This window comes from Protopterus annectens, chromosome 9.part0 (assembly GCF_019279795.1).
Source record: "Protopterus annectens isolate FY-2018-M chromosome 9.part0, PAN1.0, whole genome shotgun sequence".
Classification (NCBI taxonomy): domain Eukaryota; kingdom Metazoa; phylum Chordata; order Ceratodontiformes; family Protopteridae; genus Protopterus; species Protopterus annectens.
The window spans coordinates 868,443,820-868,459,301 of NC_056743.1; the positions used below are offsets into that span (position 1 = coordinate 868,443,820).

General features: G+C 38.2%; 1 protein-coding gene across 3 annotated transcripts in view; it reads left to right on the top strand.

Moving 5' to 3' along the window:
* Window positions 1–268: 268 nt before the first annotated feature.
* The window catches only part of B4GALNT1 (beta-1,4-N-acetyl-galactosaminyltransferase 1), a 2,012,712-nt gene continuing 1,997,498 nt past the window's right edge, over window positions 269–15,482 (top strand). The window contains exon 1 of one of the 3 annotated variants that reach the window (XM_044083592.1): window positions 269–545. In XM_044083592.1, coding sequence (XP_043939527.1) covers window positions 529–545 — 17 coding nt within the window. In that variant the 5' untranslated portion in view covers window positions 269–528. Of the gene's footprint in view, window positions 546–918; window positions 1,235–1,593; window positions 1,881–15,482 lie in introns of those variants that run through there. The other 2 variants (XM_044083594.1, XM_044083595.1) reach the window with 2 other exon arrangements.

Below are 15,482 nucleotides of genomic sequence, written 5' to 3' on the forward strand. Positions count from 1 at the left end.
TGAAAGGTTGAGGGCTACCATTAGCAGTTCATTTTAATTGTTAATTATTATAATTGCCTTAATGTGAAAAAAATTAATGTGTGAGTCTATGTCTCTAAGTGTAAGAAAACGTCTGAGCATATTTATTTTCCTCAGTAGGCAGTTATTTTGTGCTAGCATCAGCTGCAGTGTGCACTGGTGTTCATTGGTCGCTAAGGGGCGTAGCAACTCAATTTTTATTCAATTTGTTCAACATCAGCATCCAAAGCAGCAGAGATACCTTTTCCCGTTTGTAGCCTATAAATTAGGGAAGGTTAAACAGTACCCAGATTACTGGTACAGAGATAACCGTGCTATGCGATGTATTCATTTTAGCAGTATCTTAATTAGAGATATAAAAGAGGGATGAGATCCGGGTAGTGTGCAGCTACTTTCATCGTACTTCTTGTCTTGGATGGTATTGGCTACCCACTGAGTCTTGCTTTTGTAGGTCTGCTGCGGGCCTGACATTAACAGGCATCGATGTTTCTGCACCAGTAGGATGTATAGATGATACACATTATCGGGTATGGAAATGGAATTATGCTTAACAATATTGGATGATTGCTATAACTACGCGGATATTCATTTTGACAGGAAAAATGAGTTGTGCTTTTAAGGTGACTGATGCGTATGCATTTTCTTTTTCACTAAGCTCTGCCTTTTATGTTGAGAAGCGTGTTGTACCGAAGCACTATTAGGCTTTTGACAAAGATTTGCCCAAGCAGTGTGCGGAATTCAATTTACAGTGAGAGATGAACTGCACCCCCCCCCCACCACACACACACTCACACTAGTTTCTCCAAGGGTGTAGCCAAGCGCACTGAGTGCATTCGATTGTGTGGGCGGGGTTTTGAACATCTCTTAGGAGATGAGTGATTTACATAAGCGGACTATCTCCATTTGCCTAAGCTACTACCTGAAACAAAAATAGTTATGTTAATCAGTTTAGCAGTAGGAACTCTGTCATGAAAATTTCACTCTCTTTTTAAGAGCTAATCTCTTGAGAATTGTACATACTTTCTGCGCTGTTATGAAAAGAAGTGTGAATTTCTTAAATTCTAGTGATAGCACTCAGCGTCTTACCTTCAGGATCGGGACAAAGCCAAAAATAAGTGGGGGACAACTGTTTCAAATCGGCGAAATTTTATGTCCATACTATTGTTTTAAAACGTTGAGAAAATAAGAGGACTTTGAATACCATGTATTTTCTAAGGTAAAATAAGTCTAGGGCTTTAGTAATTAAAATCAGATGTTGACTATATTAATTCACTGTGTTTGTTGTGGAAATGATTAATAACTTTTATAAAGATCAGAACGAAGCTTTGAATTAAAAATTGGGGCACTTGAAATGTATGACCAAGTACAAAACTGGTGGTACTATTACTTTTACAAGATATTAGTATTAATTTGGCTCGTGTCCATCCTAACGTGTGCTGCATCGTGCAGTAGGAGGACGCAGCGAAAGCATTTATTGGAAATCTGTCTTTAGGTAATGCTGCATGGGGGGCGGGGGGTTGGAACCAGAGAGGATTACACACGATAGCTTGTAAATATTTCTTAAAATCTGAAAGTGGCAGTTGATGCATTGTGGGACCTAGTATTTATGTTCAGTGGAGTAGAACTGCGTATGCTAGATAGTTTTGAAGTGCAGTGCTGTTAAACTGTAACTTATGTGGTGTGGTTCTTTGATTATTAACGGTGTATGTCGATCACTTTTGTTAGAGGCAGCATATGTACAATATTTCGTCTGACACGAAAAGCAACTCTTGTCTAAAAAGCTAATGATCTTTGAAGTATGGCGAGGGGATTTGATAGTTTAGCTCGTTATTTGTAACGTGGCACGGTTTTCGTTCTGCGAGGTACGCATTTTCTTTTTTGTTTGTTCTGAGATTGCAAATATTTTTTCCAAATCGGATGTTACTTTCTGAAAATACCACCAGACTGTGAGGCTGTCTTACGCCTGTGTTTCTTTTAAGCTCTCTATATTCTTTCCTCTTATTTTGACAGAACTAATCACGGTCTGTACACAGTGGTGTTAGTAATAACGTTGTTTTGTTAATCGTTGGCTGGCACTTAGTTTTACATTGTCTACCGTGATGGTTCTGCCTTCCATGTGAAAGGCCTGTGCTTTCCCTGCTGACAGTTCTTGGTTCTTTTTTGTTATTGCAAGAACCCAAACTGCACCACCGTCTTTGGCCATTAGTATTCAGGCTGCCAGTAGGAAGGCGATAGGGTCCCATTGTTTAATAAGGTAATACCCGTTGTGGTGTCGTGCTTGTCCCATCAATGTGCAAAACATGCCAGGCACTTAAGTTCACGTCCCTTATCTTTAATTTCGAAGAAACATCTGGCGTTTGAATGGGTAGCATCTTTGGATAAGCTTGTTTTGCGACCCACTCCTCCCAAAAATGTTGACTTTGATATCCTGTATCACAGTTTCATTTGGCTTACACATTTTGATTTTGCTATCTTAACAGATCGCTGTGATTTTTGACCCTGATAATGAATGATTACAGTCACCAATTAATAAGAAAGTTTGAAGTTGTATGCAGATAAATCGATTTTCTTTATTTTCATGTTAATACGAATCTGTTAACTGAGTTTTCATTGGATGCAAATTAAGACGTTGTTTGAGAATTTAGGGTCTGAAAGCTCTTTCTGATACTAGCGTTAAACAAACGGTGGAAGCATAGTACGATACCTGCGTATTTGTTTGGTGTATTCTTTTTCTTAGTTTACACATTTTTTCTTAAAATAAGTTGAGGCGACAGGCGAAGTGAGTGGACTTAATCTGGAAGTTCTGGTTTTGTGTTTACCCCTCGTGTACTGTAGTGTAAGGTCTGGCATTTGAAGTTATGCAATATGTTGTCACTACCTACAACTAGTGGAATGAATCGAGTGTTCGGTGAAAACTTGAATGTGACAAATTGTCTTTCAGGGTCTGTTTGATTAATGTTAAAGCGGAAAACAGCTTTGAGTGGCATTTTTTTCTTGCAGACATTAACAAGAAGTTGTAGATTAGTCTTTAATCTTTATGTGAATGGGAGCCGTTCAAGAACAGATTTCATGAAACATATAGGGGGATGAACCGAAAGTGGCAGGCCACCTCCCTACACACACCACATCGTTGCTTTATAATGGGGGGTGGGGTAAAGGTTGCCTTAATATTCTTGATACAATGAGTGGTGTTAATTTACTGGGAAAGTACAAGTTGTGCGATTACATATTTACCTTCAGAAGTTCCAACCAGTCTTTTTTTCTTTTTGACATTGGAGGCATTTGTTTTTGTGCTTTTATGATGTTGCTAACGTGCATAAATTCTGGTGCGGCAGGTAAGGATATGTGAGAAGAGACTAAACAAAAGATAATACAAAAACTGAGAAATTGGAAGCTCTGTTATATGGATAGCAAGATACAGTCAGTTAAATATTTTTAGTCCGTTTAGTTTTATACACAGGTCAGGTGTATTTTTATCAACCTGGGTTTTATCTGGGAGGTGAAGATGACCAGAATCAAGTGGGATAAGCAGATTATCCCAATTAATCGAGGTGGTTTGGGATTACGTGGTGGTTTGAAAGGGTATTTCAGAGCTACACAGTTAAGGCTCCTATACATTGCACAAGCAGAAACCTGTAATTCAAAGTGGAAAATTATGACAATGAACCGGGGAAGCTCAAGAAACAAGGAGAGACTAGGATTTTGGATGCAGATCCTTAATGAAAATAACAGTAACCATACATAATATTAGAATACTTTTGGCTACTTTATGAATCTAACAACTAAGCCAGCACTGTAATGGAGAAAGGAAATTCTGCTGATAGGGATGACTGCAGTTAGGGATACAGACAGCAGGCAAGAGAGGGTCTGGAATTTATTGGAGAAAACTGGCAAAAGAACCAAGGTACTGGGAGCAATAATTAGAGTGGGAAAGGTAATAGAATGAGAAGAGGCCAAGAATTTATTTGGACTGCAGGCTAGAGGCTGCCATTCCTATCGAGGATTGATATCAGAGCATAGGCACAGAGAAAGAAATAGGGGGATCCTAAGCAAAACACAAGCACTGGTAGAGTTTTTAATAGAATTTGAAACATAAGATGCTGTTAAAAAAAAAAATAATTTAAGTAGAGCATACAAAATAGGATGGCCGAGGTGGTGCAGTGGTTAGCATTGTCGCCTCACAGCAAGAGGTTCTCCGGTTCGATCCTCGGCTGGGGTGCCTTCTGTGTGGAGTCTGCATGCCCTCCCTGTGGCCGCGTGGGTTTCCTCCTGGTGCTCCGGTTTCCTCCCACATCCCAAAGACATGCTATAGGTGGATTGGAAACTCTAAATTGGCCCTAGGTGTGAGTGCGTGCATGTGTGTGCCTTCTGTGGAAGGTTGGGCGCCGGGCTGGCAACACCACACCATAAAACTCCACTGCCAATCATGAGCGGACAGGTGATCCGCTGTGGCGACCCCTAACCGGGAAAAGCCGAAAGAAGAAGAAGTAGAGCATACAAAATATTGGATGATAACGTTAAGAATCAATCAGAGGAGGTTAGAAAGGATTGGGAAGAGAGATTGGATAAGAAATTCACAAAGAAAGAATGGGTAGGATATATGTATTTCTCCCAAATATGCAACAAAGTCTAGAAGATTTAGGATCTTTGCTTGGAACTCTTACATAGATATTTTTATACCCCAAGTAGACTCCAAATATTTTTTCTCAGGTAGACAGCAAGTATTGAGGATGTGATGATGATGAAAGAGTAATTGGGAACATATTTCCTGGGAGTGTAACAAGTTGGCAGACTTTAAAGATTCCCAGGAGACAGCTCTGTCAGAGATACTGAGTGAGCAAATTGGTATAACTAAGGAAGTTATTATTATTATTTTATTTTTGTAGCTATGATACAGAATTTGAATTGCCTAGACATAGTAAGGCCTTGCTGAGTCTAATTATGGTGGTAGCCAAAAAAGCAATTACTAGAAAATGGAAATAAGAGTGTAAACCAACTTTACTAGAAGCAATGAATGTAGTAACACAGGTAAAACACCTGGAATTGGAATCAAGGGTAGGAGTAAATTACATGGAAAAAAATGGGAATTATGGGAACAAAACATGCAGAGGAGGAACGGAGTTAAAAAGAATGCAGGATGTGAATGTGCTATGTAATGTTTGACTGACAGTGACTGGATAAAAAGTGATGAATACTGTTTGCAACTAAAGTCATGTCAGTACGGTTTGTTTTCATTTATATGAATGATTGCATATGCCATACATGATAATTTAATAAAGATGTTTCTGGTTTAAAAATGTTTCCAATGTGCACTGGATTTATGTGTTTAGCTGCAGGACCAGCCTTAGGCAAAGAGCTCCAATGCAGCCCCACCACATTCTTGACCTTCCCACTTCAGTACTTTCTTCTTGATTTCCACACATCTTGCTTTAGTCTTCAGCTTTCTCCTTCCTCATTTCAGTGCACCCTAAATGTGGCAGAATGCACTGTAGTTAATTGTAGAGGGAAAAAATTGAATTAAGCCCCTAGAATCCACAGCTTTTCTAGATGTTCAAAGGTACATTTTAGAGTTCCCCCCTCACTGTTTTGATTCAGTAATGTCCTGAACAAAAGCTAGGGATGAGAAAAATAAATTCAGTGTTACTCTTTAACTTTACTTTTTCCTGCATTCTTACAACACACCTCAGGTAAGGCAGACTGCACAGTAATAATTGAATGTATAGCTAAATCAGACTGGGTGCCACTTTGCCTCCTGCTCTACCCAGTCACATTTATGCTTTTCTAGATGCACTGAGGTACATTTTAGATCCCCCAGCCTTTTGATTTAGTGGCATCTTTTATCAGAAAGTTCAGGCTTGTTTGCTTTTTAAGCTTTTTTTCTGACAAAGTATTAGTTCATACTACACTAAAACAAAGTGAGAAGGTCACATAAAAAAACAATCAGTAAAAACTAAATGAAAACTCCAGCCAAGCTAGAACTTCCACTGAGTGACCTCTCAAACCTCTTGTATCAGAGGCACATGGAATATGTGCAAATGACCCCTATGAACATCAGGTGTTTCAGCTATATGGCGATTCTGAATGCCCATGGCTTATTTATTTTTAAGTCGTTTCAATGGACAATTTCAGGCCAATAAAGCCAAACTTTACTAGCTGTGGATATGCATATTTTGGCCTTGTTATGACCTCATCAGTACATCACAAGCAGAGTGTTTGACTAAGCGTAAGAAATACAGGGCTGTTATACCCAGCTGATGTCCATTACCATTAGACTTAAAAATAAATAAGCTATGGGCATTCAAAAGCGCCATATAGCTGAAACAGCTGATGTTCATATGGTCATTTGCATATATCCCATGTGCCTCTGATAAAAGAGGTTTGAGAGGTCTGTCAGTGGAAGTTCTAGCTTGTCTAGAGTTTTAAACTGAACAGGCAAAACAGACAACTGAAAAACAAAATAGAGAAGAAACCACACAGTAGCACAGAACAAAATGATAAAGCGCTTTTCGTTTATTCCAATAAACAAACTTCTTCAGATCAAGAAAAACAAAAAGTCACAGCTTAAATACTCTCTGGGCTAATACTTACAAAGTCAATTAACTACTTAAAGTGAAAGCTGACTTACAAGACACGCCCTATTTGCAAACGCAACTAGACTAAAAGCTAAAAATCCAAATAGTCAGACTAAAAGTACAACTAGCGTTGTCTATAAAAAATGTGTAAATCTAGCCTACTACTAAGCTAGTGAGGCAAAGAAATAATAATTACAAGTGCATAAAGTCTGAACTTCTTATCTCAAAGCTTCAACTTAACCCTAAAGAATCTATCTATATTATCTGTAGTTATCTACCACCAGGCAACAACGTTACTACCTTAGAAAATATCCTCAGTTGGACCACTTCCACCCACCCACAAGAAACCATAATACTAGAAGACCTTAACCTAGACTGGACCTCTTTTAACACTAATAACCCAACCTCTCATATCAACCTCCATGGCTTTACACAGACAATAAACACCCCTACTAGGACAAACAAACCTAATAACAAAGAAAGTATTATTGATTGGATTCTCGTGAATAAACCTCTACTAAAATATAAGTCTGGAACATTACCTGATGACTTTAGTGATCACAATTTAACTTATAAGTCAGAAAAATGCCCCTTACAATACTCCAATCTTTAGAACCCTACGCGATCTCAAACATTTCAACACTATTCAATTTAAAACTGAACTAAATGCCTGTAACTGGAACCCAGTAAAGACACTGCCTCTTGAAGAAGCTGTCCTATACTTTAACACCACATTCCTAACAATTCTAGATAACCATGCTCCAAAACGCTCCATCCAAATTAAATCTAAACCTGCCCCTTGGCTATCTAATGATACAAGACAAAAAATGTTACTTAGAAATAAAGCATGGAAAAAATGGCAAACTAGCAAATCTCCTATAGACCAACAGACTTTCAGGCACCTAAGAAACACTACCAAAAAAGCCATCTTCGCTGATAAAAGGAGTTATTTTAGTAACCTCCAGCAAGCTAATCACAACAACCCTCAAAAATTCTGGTCAACCCTAAATAGACTTCTTCACCCTGGACAGACTTCCACTCCATCCCCATCTGGGTCTGAAAAGAATTCTGCCCTTGATATAGCCAATACTTTCAACTCTTTCTTTACTGACACTATTAATGCCTTGGCCTCTCCTCTCTCTAGTGATAACACTAACATCCCTGACCTTGTATCCCTCAAACTACCAACCTTTAGGCTTCTACCCATCTCTACCTCCTTTATACAGAGATGTATCCATAAACTCAAAACCATGCTCCCCCTCAGCAGACCAACTTCCATCCGAATTCCTTCAAAAAGCAGCCTCCGAAATAGCCTATCCCATATCTATTCTCATTAATAGAACTATAAGTGAAGAAACCATACCTGACATCTGGAAAATCTCACACATCATACTCTTACACAAAGGAGGTAACTCCTATGATTATTCTAACTACAGACCCATAGCTCTCTTGTCCCCACTCGCTAAGATCATGGAAAAATGTGTTCACCAGCAGTTAATGAACCACCTAATAAAAAACAACATTCTTACTAATTGTCAACATGGCTTTAGGCCTTTTCATAGCACAACCACCGCTCTCCTCTCCTTTACTGACCTTAACAAGAATCGTAATAATAACATCCTGTCTTCAGCTCTCTTTATCGACCTATCCAAAGCCTTTGACATGGTTAATCACTCTCTCCTTATACAAATTCTCAAATCTCTTTCCTTGGAATCTAAAGCTGTCCACTGGTTCAATTCCTATCTCTCTAATAGGAAACAAGCCGTTCTCTGGGATAAGAAACTATCATCTCTTCTACCTATCTCTCTTGGGGTCCCCCAAGGCTCTATCCTTGGACCTCTTCTTTTCTCCCTCTTTATAAACGACCTACAAGCAGCTATTCCCCAGGCTACATGCTTACAATACGCTGATGACTCCACACTAATTTGCTCTGCTAAATCCATTGCTGAACTCCAAACTAATACTCAAGATATATTCTCCAAAGTCGAAACTTGGTTCTTAAAACGTTGCCTACTCCTTAACGCAAAAAAAAACAAACTCCTACTCTTTAAGCCTACTAACAGATCCCCTGCACTAGATTTCACTATCTTATCTAATAATGGAACCATTATATCACCTGACCCTACTACCAAACTGCTAGGTGTCACAATTGACAACAACCTTACCTTTGACTGTCACATTAATAATACCATTAAAAATGTAAACAGGAAACTCGGCTCTCTCTATAGAATTAGGACTTTCCTAACCTCCCCAGCCAAAGCTACTCTTGCCCACTCTCATCTCATTTCTACTCTTCTCTATGCCTCACCAGTATACACTAACCTCAAAAAAAACAATCTTCACAAACTGTCAACCACCTACAATAACATAGCTAGATTTGTTACTGGTAAGCCTTTTAGAACACATCACTGTTTGAATCTGCAGCAACTTAACTGGCTTGAACTGTCTAACATGCTACTTCTTTCCCAACTTAGTTGTCCATAGAGCTCTCTACCAAAGTCAAAATACACCTGCACTTTCTAACCTCTTAACCACATATTCTAATCTAAACTCCCTCCGCTCATCAAACAAACTGCTAGTTTCCTTAACAAAATCTAATAACCTAGCTGGTGACTCCCTCTTCTCAAATGCCTTGGGTAAACACTGGAATCAACTTCCTACCGAACTTACTTCCATGGCATCTACTATTTTGTTTAAACAAAAACTTAGAATCTACCTGAAAAGCCACTGGATGTGTCCCTGTTCAAATCCTGATTAAATGTTAATTCCTTACCTACCACTCTCTTCTCTCCCTTTTCGTACGCCCCTTTTCCCTCCCCTTAACTGGCCATCTCTACCTTGCCTCCTTCTCTTCACAAATCCTATTCCTTGTGTCTCTGACTCTATTCCCAGGAAGCTTATATCTTTTTCAACTCTGCACTGTCCTTCTACTGCTTTTTTTTTTTTTTTTTGCTAACTCCTGACCCTTTACTCTCTCTTCTCATGTTACAATATGTAATAATGCTAAAGATGATAGTATTTAGATAGTCTAGGTAGTTTAATCCTTTGTAATCTAGTTTTAGGTTTCAATGTTTTAGTTCTTTTTCCCTGGTCTTTCTTATTATTTTCTCGGTTTTTAGAAGTTGTAATGATGTTTAATATAATGTATTTTAGTTTTATCTTGAAATTTTTCAGTCGCCTTCTTTTTTGTAATCAAGATGCATTTGTTGAAGTGCTACAAGTCTGTAACCTGTTATTTGTACTCATTATAAATCTCTTATGTCCATATGTGGAGCTTTTCTCCCCGGGCCTCTGCTGAAAATGGAAATATATCCAGTCAGACTAGCCCGGTTAACAAATGTAAAATAAACAAAATAAATAAATAAATAAACTCCGCTGGTGTTTGTAAAACTGAGTTAATACAAATACCTATGTTAGTGCACTAAACTGTGTATGTTGAAGCACATCAAGTGTGCTGAACATAATTGGTAATAAGTAAAGTATCAAGATAAAACTACAAATTCTCAGAGCTTTTACTTTAAAAGCAGTTTTTAGTCTAGTTGTGTTTGCAAATAGGGCGTGTCTTGTAAGTCAGCTTTCACCTTAAGTAGTTAATTGACTTTGTTATTATTAGCCCAGAGAGTATTTAAGCTGTGACTTTTTGTTTTTCTTGATCTGAAGAAGTTTGTTTATTGGAATAAACGAAAAGCGCTTTATCATTTCGTTCTGTGCTACTGTGTGGTTTCTTCTCTATTTTGTTTTTCAGTTGTCTAGAGTTTTAATTTAGTTTTTACTGATTGTTTTTTCTGTGTGACCTTCAAACTCTTTGTTTTAGTTTGTTAGTTGGATTAGTTTGCAGTCACCTTAATGGTAATGGACATCAGACAGCTCTGTGTTTCTTATGCTTAGTTAAACACTTCACTTGTGCTGTGCTGATGAGGTCATAACCAGTTCAAAATATGCATATCCACAGCTAGTGGTGTTTGGTGTTATTGGCCTGAAATTGACAAATGAAATTGCTTAAAAATAAATCGAGCATGGGTATTCAGAATTGCCATGTTGCTGAAACACCTGATGTTCATAGGGGTCATTTGCATGTATCCAGTGTGTCTCTGATACAAGAGGTTTGAGAGGTCACTCAGTGGAAGTTCTGTCTTGGCTGGAGTTTTATTTAGATTTTACTGATTCATTCATAGTACACTGAGAAAACAAAATGCTAGGATGCATACATTTAATCTGGGAATAATGCCTGCCTCTCCACTCCCTTAAAACGTCACCTTCTGTGTATGCATCTGGTATTAGATTGGGATGAAAGCACAAATGGCTATAGTTGTATATTTCAAGTATTTGCTGTCAGATATATGTTCAGTTAATCTCTTCATCTTACCCCCCAAAGGCAAGCCAGCCTGCTGCTGTTAGATGCATAATAACAGCATGCCTCCTCATGCCGAAAAATAACCAGCTGTGTATGTGCCCACTGTTTATCAGGAAACTAAAAAGATCATTAATTTATTGCAATCTGTTGATCCAGACATTTCGCTATCACTAAGATAAGCTATAGTGACCTATTGTGCATGCCTCTGAGATTTGTCAGGAAGGTTAAAGAAATAACAACCACACTGTCCACATCCCCCCACACAAGCTGTAATGAAAGTGGTAATGTAAATATTGAAAACTGCTTTCATGAGTCAGAGGTAGCCAGATAAACCAGTAAAAAATCACACTATTGTATAACAAAAAAAAAAAAAACCCTTCAGCATGAAAGGCATTTAAAATGTATGGTTAAGGTGTTTGCCTTACAAACACAAGGTACAGAGTTTGAATCTCACAGGCTAGGCTTAAAATGGCTCGCAAGGGCAGTTAGCCTAGTACTAACCTATGAACCTATGTGTCAACCAACAATCAACACACAGTAATTATCTATTTATAATCAAAATGAATTTGTAAAAATCCTAAACCCATGCATGATACCTGCAGTTTCAAAAAGGGCACTGTAGAAATGGAATCACTGATGCTGGAGGAACAGTGGTGTCTAATTGTAACTGCCATAATGTTTCAAGATGCTGTAACTTTGATTCCCATTGACCTTCCCTAGGATCCACCCTGGCTTCATAAACCATAGGATCACTGGGCAAAGGCTAAAGTAGCCCTGTTAGTGGTATTGAAATTGGATTGTAACCATTTGTTATTTGTACTTTGAGGGCATAAAATCTCATTCACATGCCTTCTCAAAAGCCGACGTATGGAAATGTGCGCACACACACATGGATATAATCAAAGGAAATACAAAGTGTGAACAGAGTCGCCAATTTAAATATATAGTGGATTACAAATGTGCCACTTTGAATACAATCTCAGGTCAAAAGTAATTTTTAAAAGAGGGAATTTTGTCTTCAGGGGTTGTGTTGTTTGGAACTGTGTTTGTCTAGTCTGGCTTTTCATGTTGGTAAGCTGGAGAGGATGCTAAGGAAACTGGTTTATGAGCATCTTTGACATTTCACAGAAAAAAAAAAATCAAACCATGTACTTTTTAGATATTCCCTGAGCTGTTCCGATTACAAAGGGTTTAGATTTGGAATTATTGTCAGAAGGATCTTAGGAGAGGTCAGTGGGAATCAAAGTTAGAGCATTGAGAAACATTATGGCAGTTAAGATTAGATGCCACCATTGTCCCAGGGATCAGTGATTCTGTTTTTTAAGGTGCCCTTTTTAAAACAATAGGCATCAAAACTGTAATTTTAACAGTGATTAACATGGATATTTTTATTAATTATTTCAATGCATTAATGTATTTAGGTAAATTTAATAACTTAAATCCATGTTTATTAAATGCAATTAATTTTTACAGATGCACTTTGATTATGAATAGATAATTCATTGTATTGTGTTGAGTTGGTTTTTGGTTGATGTGATTGATCTGGCTGTTGGTTAACATGATTTGTATACATTTTTTTTAAATGCCTTTCACATTACTGAATATTTTGGTTCTGATGAAGTCGTGTTATAATGTAGAAAAGGACAACAGTGCTTAACCTAAGCTCCAGAGCTCCTCCTTGCTGCATGTGTTTTTTAATGTTTAAATTGCACACACACATTGAAGAAGTGCTTTTATGACTTGAATAACTTGGGCTAGCTATACCTGAAGTGCTTTTACTGGCAATTTTCTAGTTGTACAATTGTGAATAATTGATTTAATTTTTCTGGTATATCTTTAAAATCTGGCAAGTGTTTATTTACTGCATTGCTCTCTTGCTTAGGTTTCTTAGCTATAAATCTTAGTTCATTCTGAAGTATGCTACTTTACCCCCCCCCCCACCAAACCTTTCTGAATGCATTATTATATAATAACTGCCTGTTGTTGTCTTCATGCTTACCCTAGAATTTTTGCTTTTCTCTTTTCCTAGTTGAACTCTACAGTTCCATACAAAGCGGTGTCTACAGGACTGCAATCAGTTTCTCTCAACATTTAAACAGAGTAGGTTACACACAAAAAGCATTTGTTAAGCTTTCACTTACAGTGCTTTGTAATTAAGCAGGTCACCATATTGGTCAGCCATAGGGCTCTTTGTTTCTACTTGAGTGGTTGCCTCCTTCCCCTGTAACTGCAGTAAATTGACTCTTACATTAGAGCTGTAATACTTACCTTATAGCTTTAGGACACCTTAGGAAACCTTGTAAACTGCAATAGCCCTTCGTTAAGCCTCTTGCTACGCCGGGCTCTCTTCGCTCCCTCCCTGCCCCCAATTCCTCCTGCCCCAGTACCTCTAAATTTATAGTACTATAGCCACTCCCCACTTTCTAGATCCTATCTGCTTTCATCTGGGATAATTCCACCCACCCCTATTCTACTACCTACATTTAATAGCACCTATTAGCTTTCATCTGGCATTCTCCCATCCCCCTTCCAGTACCTTTACCTCACCACTCTATCTTCTGGTGTTGCATCACCAGGTAAAACAGTTCCTTCACTCACTAGCTGAATCACATATAATGATATACTCCTCTTTACTACCCCTCTTGTTCACACCCCTCTTGTTCACACCATACCTCCTTACCTTGTATGAAAACCAGTTTCTTACGGGATTTCAGGTCCCAAAAGGCCATACTATCACCCCAGCTGTAAGTCCTCCCACCTTCAACCATACTTACAGTACCAGATCCTATCCAACATCTTGTTCAGTCTATCAACATCTCAACCCCAGGCACATTAGCTCTAGATCCAAACACTACCACAAACTAATAAACAAATTCCTGAAGTTCATCACCGAGTATAGACTCAACCTAATACTTGGTGGTGATATTCACCCCAACCCTGGCCCACTCACTTCAGATACACATACCCCCTCTACTTGCAATCTAAGCTACAAACCTACAATTAATAGGCCAACTAACTCTCTCCTAGTCTGTCATCTCAATATTAGAAGCATTAATAACAAGGTACATGAATTGCATGCACTTCTGGATGTCCACTTCCCTGAGATTCTCTGTTTATCTGAAACCTGGTTAAAACCTAACACTAAAGACAATGAAGTGTTGCCACCTGGGTACAACATACACAGGCTGGATCGTGCTTGAGGAAGGGGTGGGGTAGCTGTACTCTATAAATCTGAGTTGAATGTCACCATAGATGTAATACAACCTCCTCAGATTAATAACTCTGAGATTCTTGCCACCAAATTGCAACTTAATAAAATAAATGCATTAATATCATCTGTATGTACATTCCCCAGGTAACAATATATCTACATTTGAAGATATTCTGCACTGGTTATCATGTCACTACCCCAAGAAACCCTACTACTTGGAGACTTTAACATAGACTGGGGCACCTGTTCCTTAGAATCCCCAACCACCCATATTAACCTGCATGCATTTACACAAATCATATCCACCCCTACCAGGATAGGTAAACCCAACCAAAAAAAAGTATCCTTGACTGGGTACTCATAAACAGTCACCCCCAACTGTACACCTCTGGTACCCTCCTTAATGGCCTAAGTGATCACCTTCTCACATATGTAATTAAGCACAAAACCATTAAAATTCAACAACCCTTACTCAGAAAGGTTAGAAACAATAAAAACTTTGACCCTGCCAAATTCCAACAAGAACTAAACTCATGTAATTGGTCTATTCTAAAACACCTCCCTTAGAGGAAGCAGTAGCATACTTTAACAACAAATTCCTTGAGATCCTTGATTTGCATGCACCTGTTCGTTCAAAGAAAACCAAGGCAAAATCTGCACCATGGCTTTCTATAGAGTCTAAACTCAAAATTACCCTTAGAAACAAAGCATGGGCTTTATGGCGTTCTTCTAAAGACCCTCAAGATCACATTAAATACAGGCAATCCAGGAACGAAACCAAAAATCAATTTTACAAGACAAAAAACAATACTACTGTAATTTACAGACAGTAAATCAAAATAACCCTCAGAAGTTTTGGGCAGGTTTAAATAATCTACTACATCCTGGACAAACTTCAACCCCAATCCCTGCTGCTACTATTGATAAAACCCCTGAAGATGTTTCTGATAGTTTTAACCAATTCTTTACTGAGACAATTCAAGCCCTAGCTAGCCAACTACTTCCTAGCTCCCCTGGTCCTGAAAGTAGCACCCCTGGAAACCTGAAAACACAGCTTAATCCAGTAATGGTACAAATCAGGCAAATGCGATTAGCGCTTTCTTTCACTTTATTTAAAATGTGAACTTCTTCAGAAACATGTGCCCTCCCCTGCACAAGTCATTTAAATCCTATAAAACAGGATATGATGTCACAAAATGGTCCTTAAATATTAAGTATTTATGAACATGAATGTAAAATTTTTGACTGATGTATATAAATATACATAAAAAGAACTGTAAGCATATATGAAAAAACATGTATATATATATTTTGATAAAACTGGTCC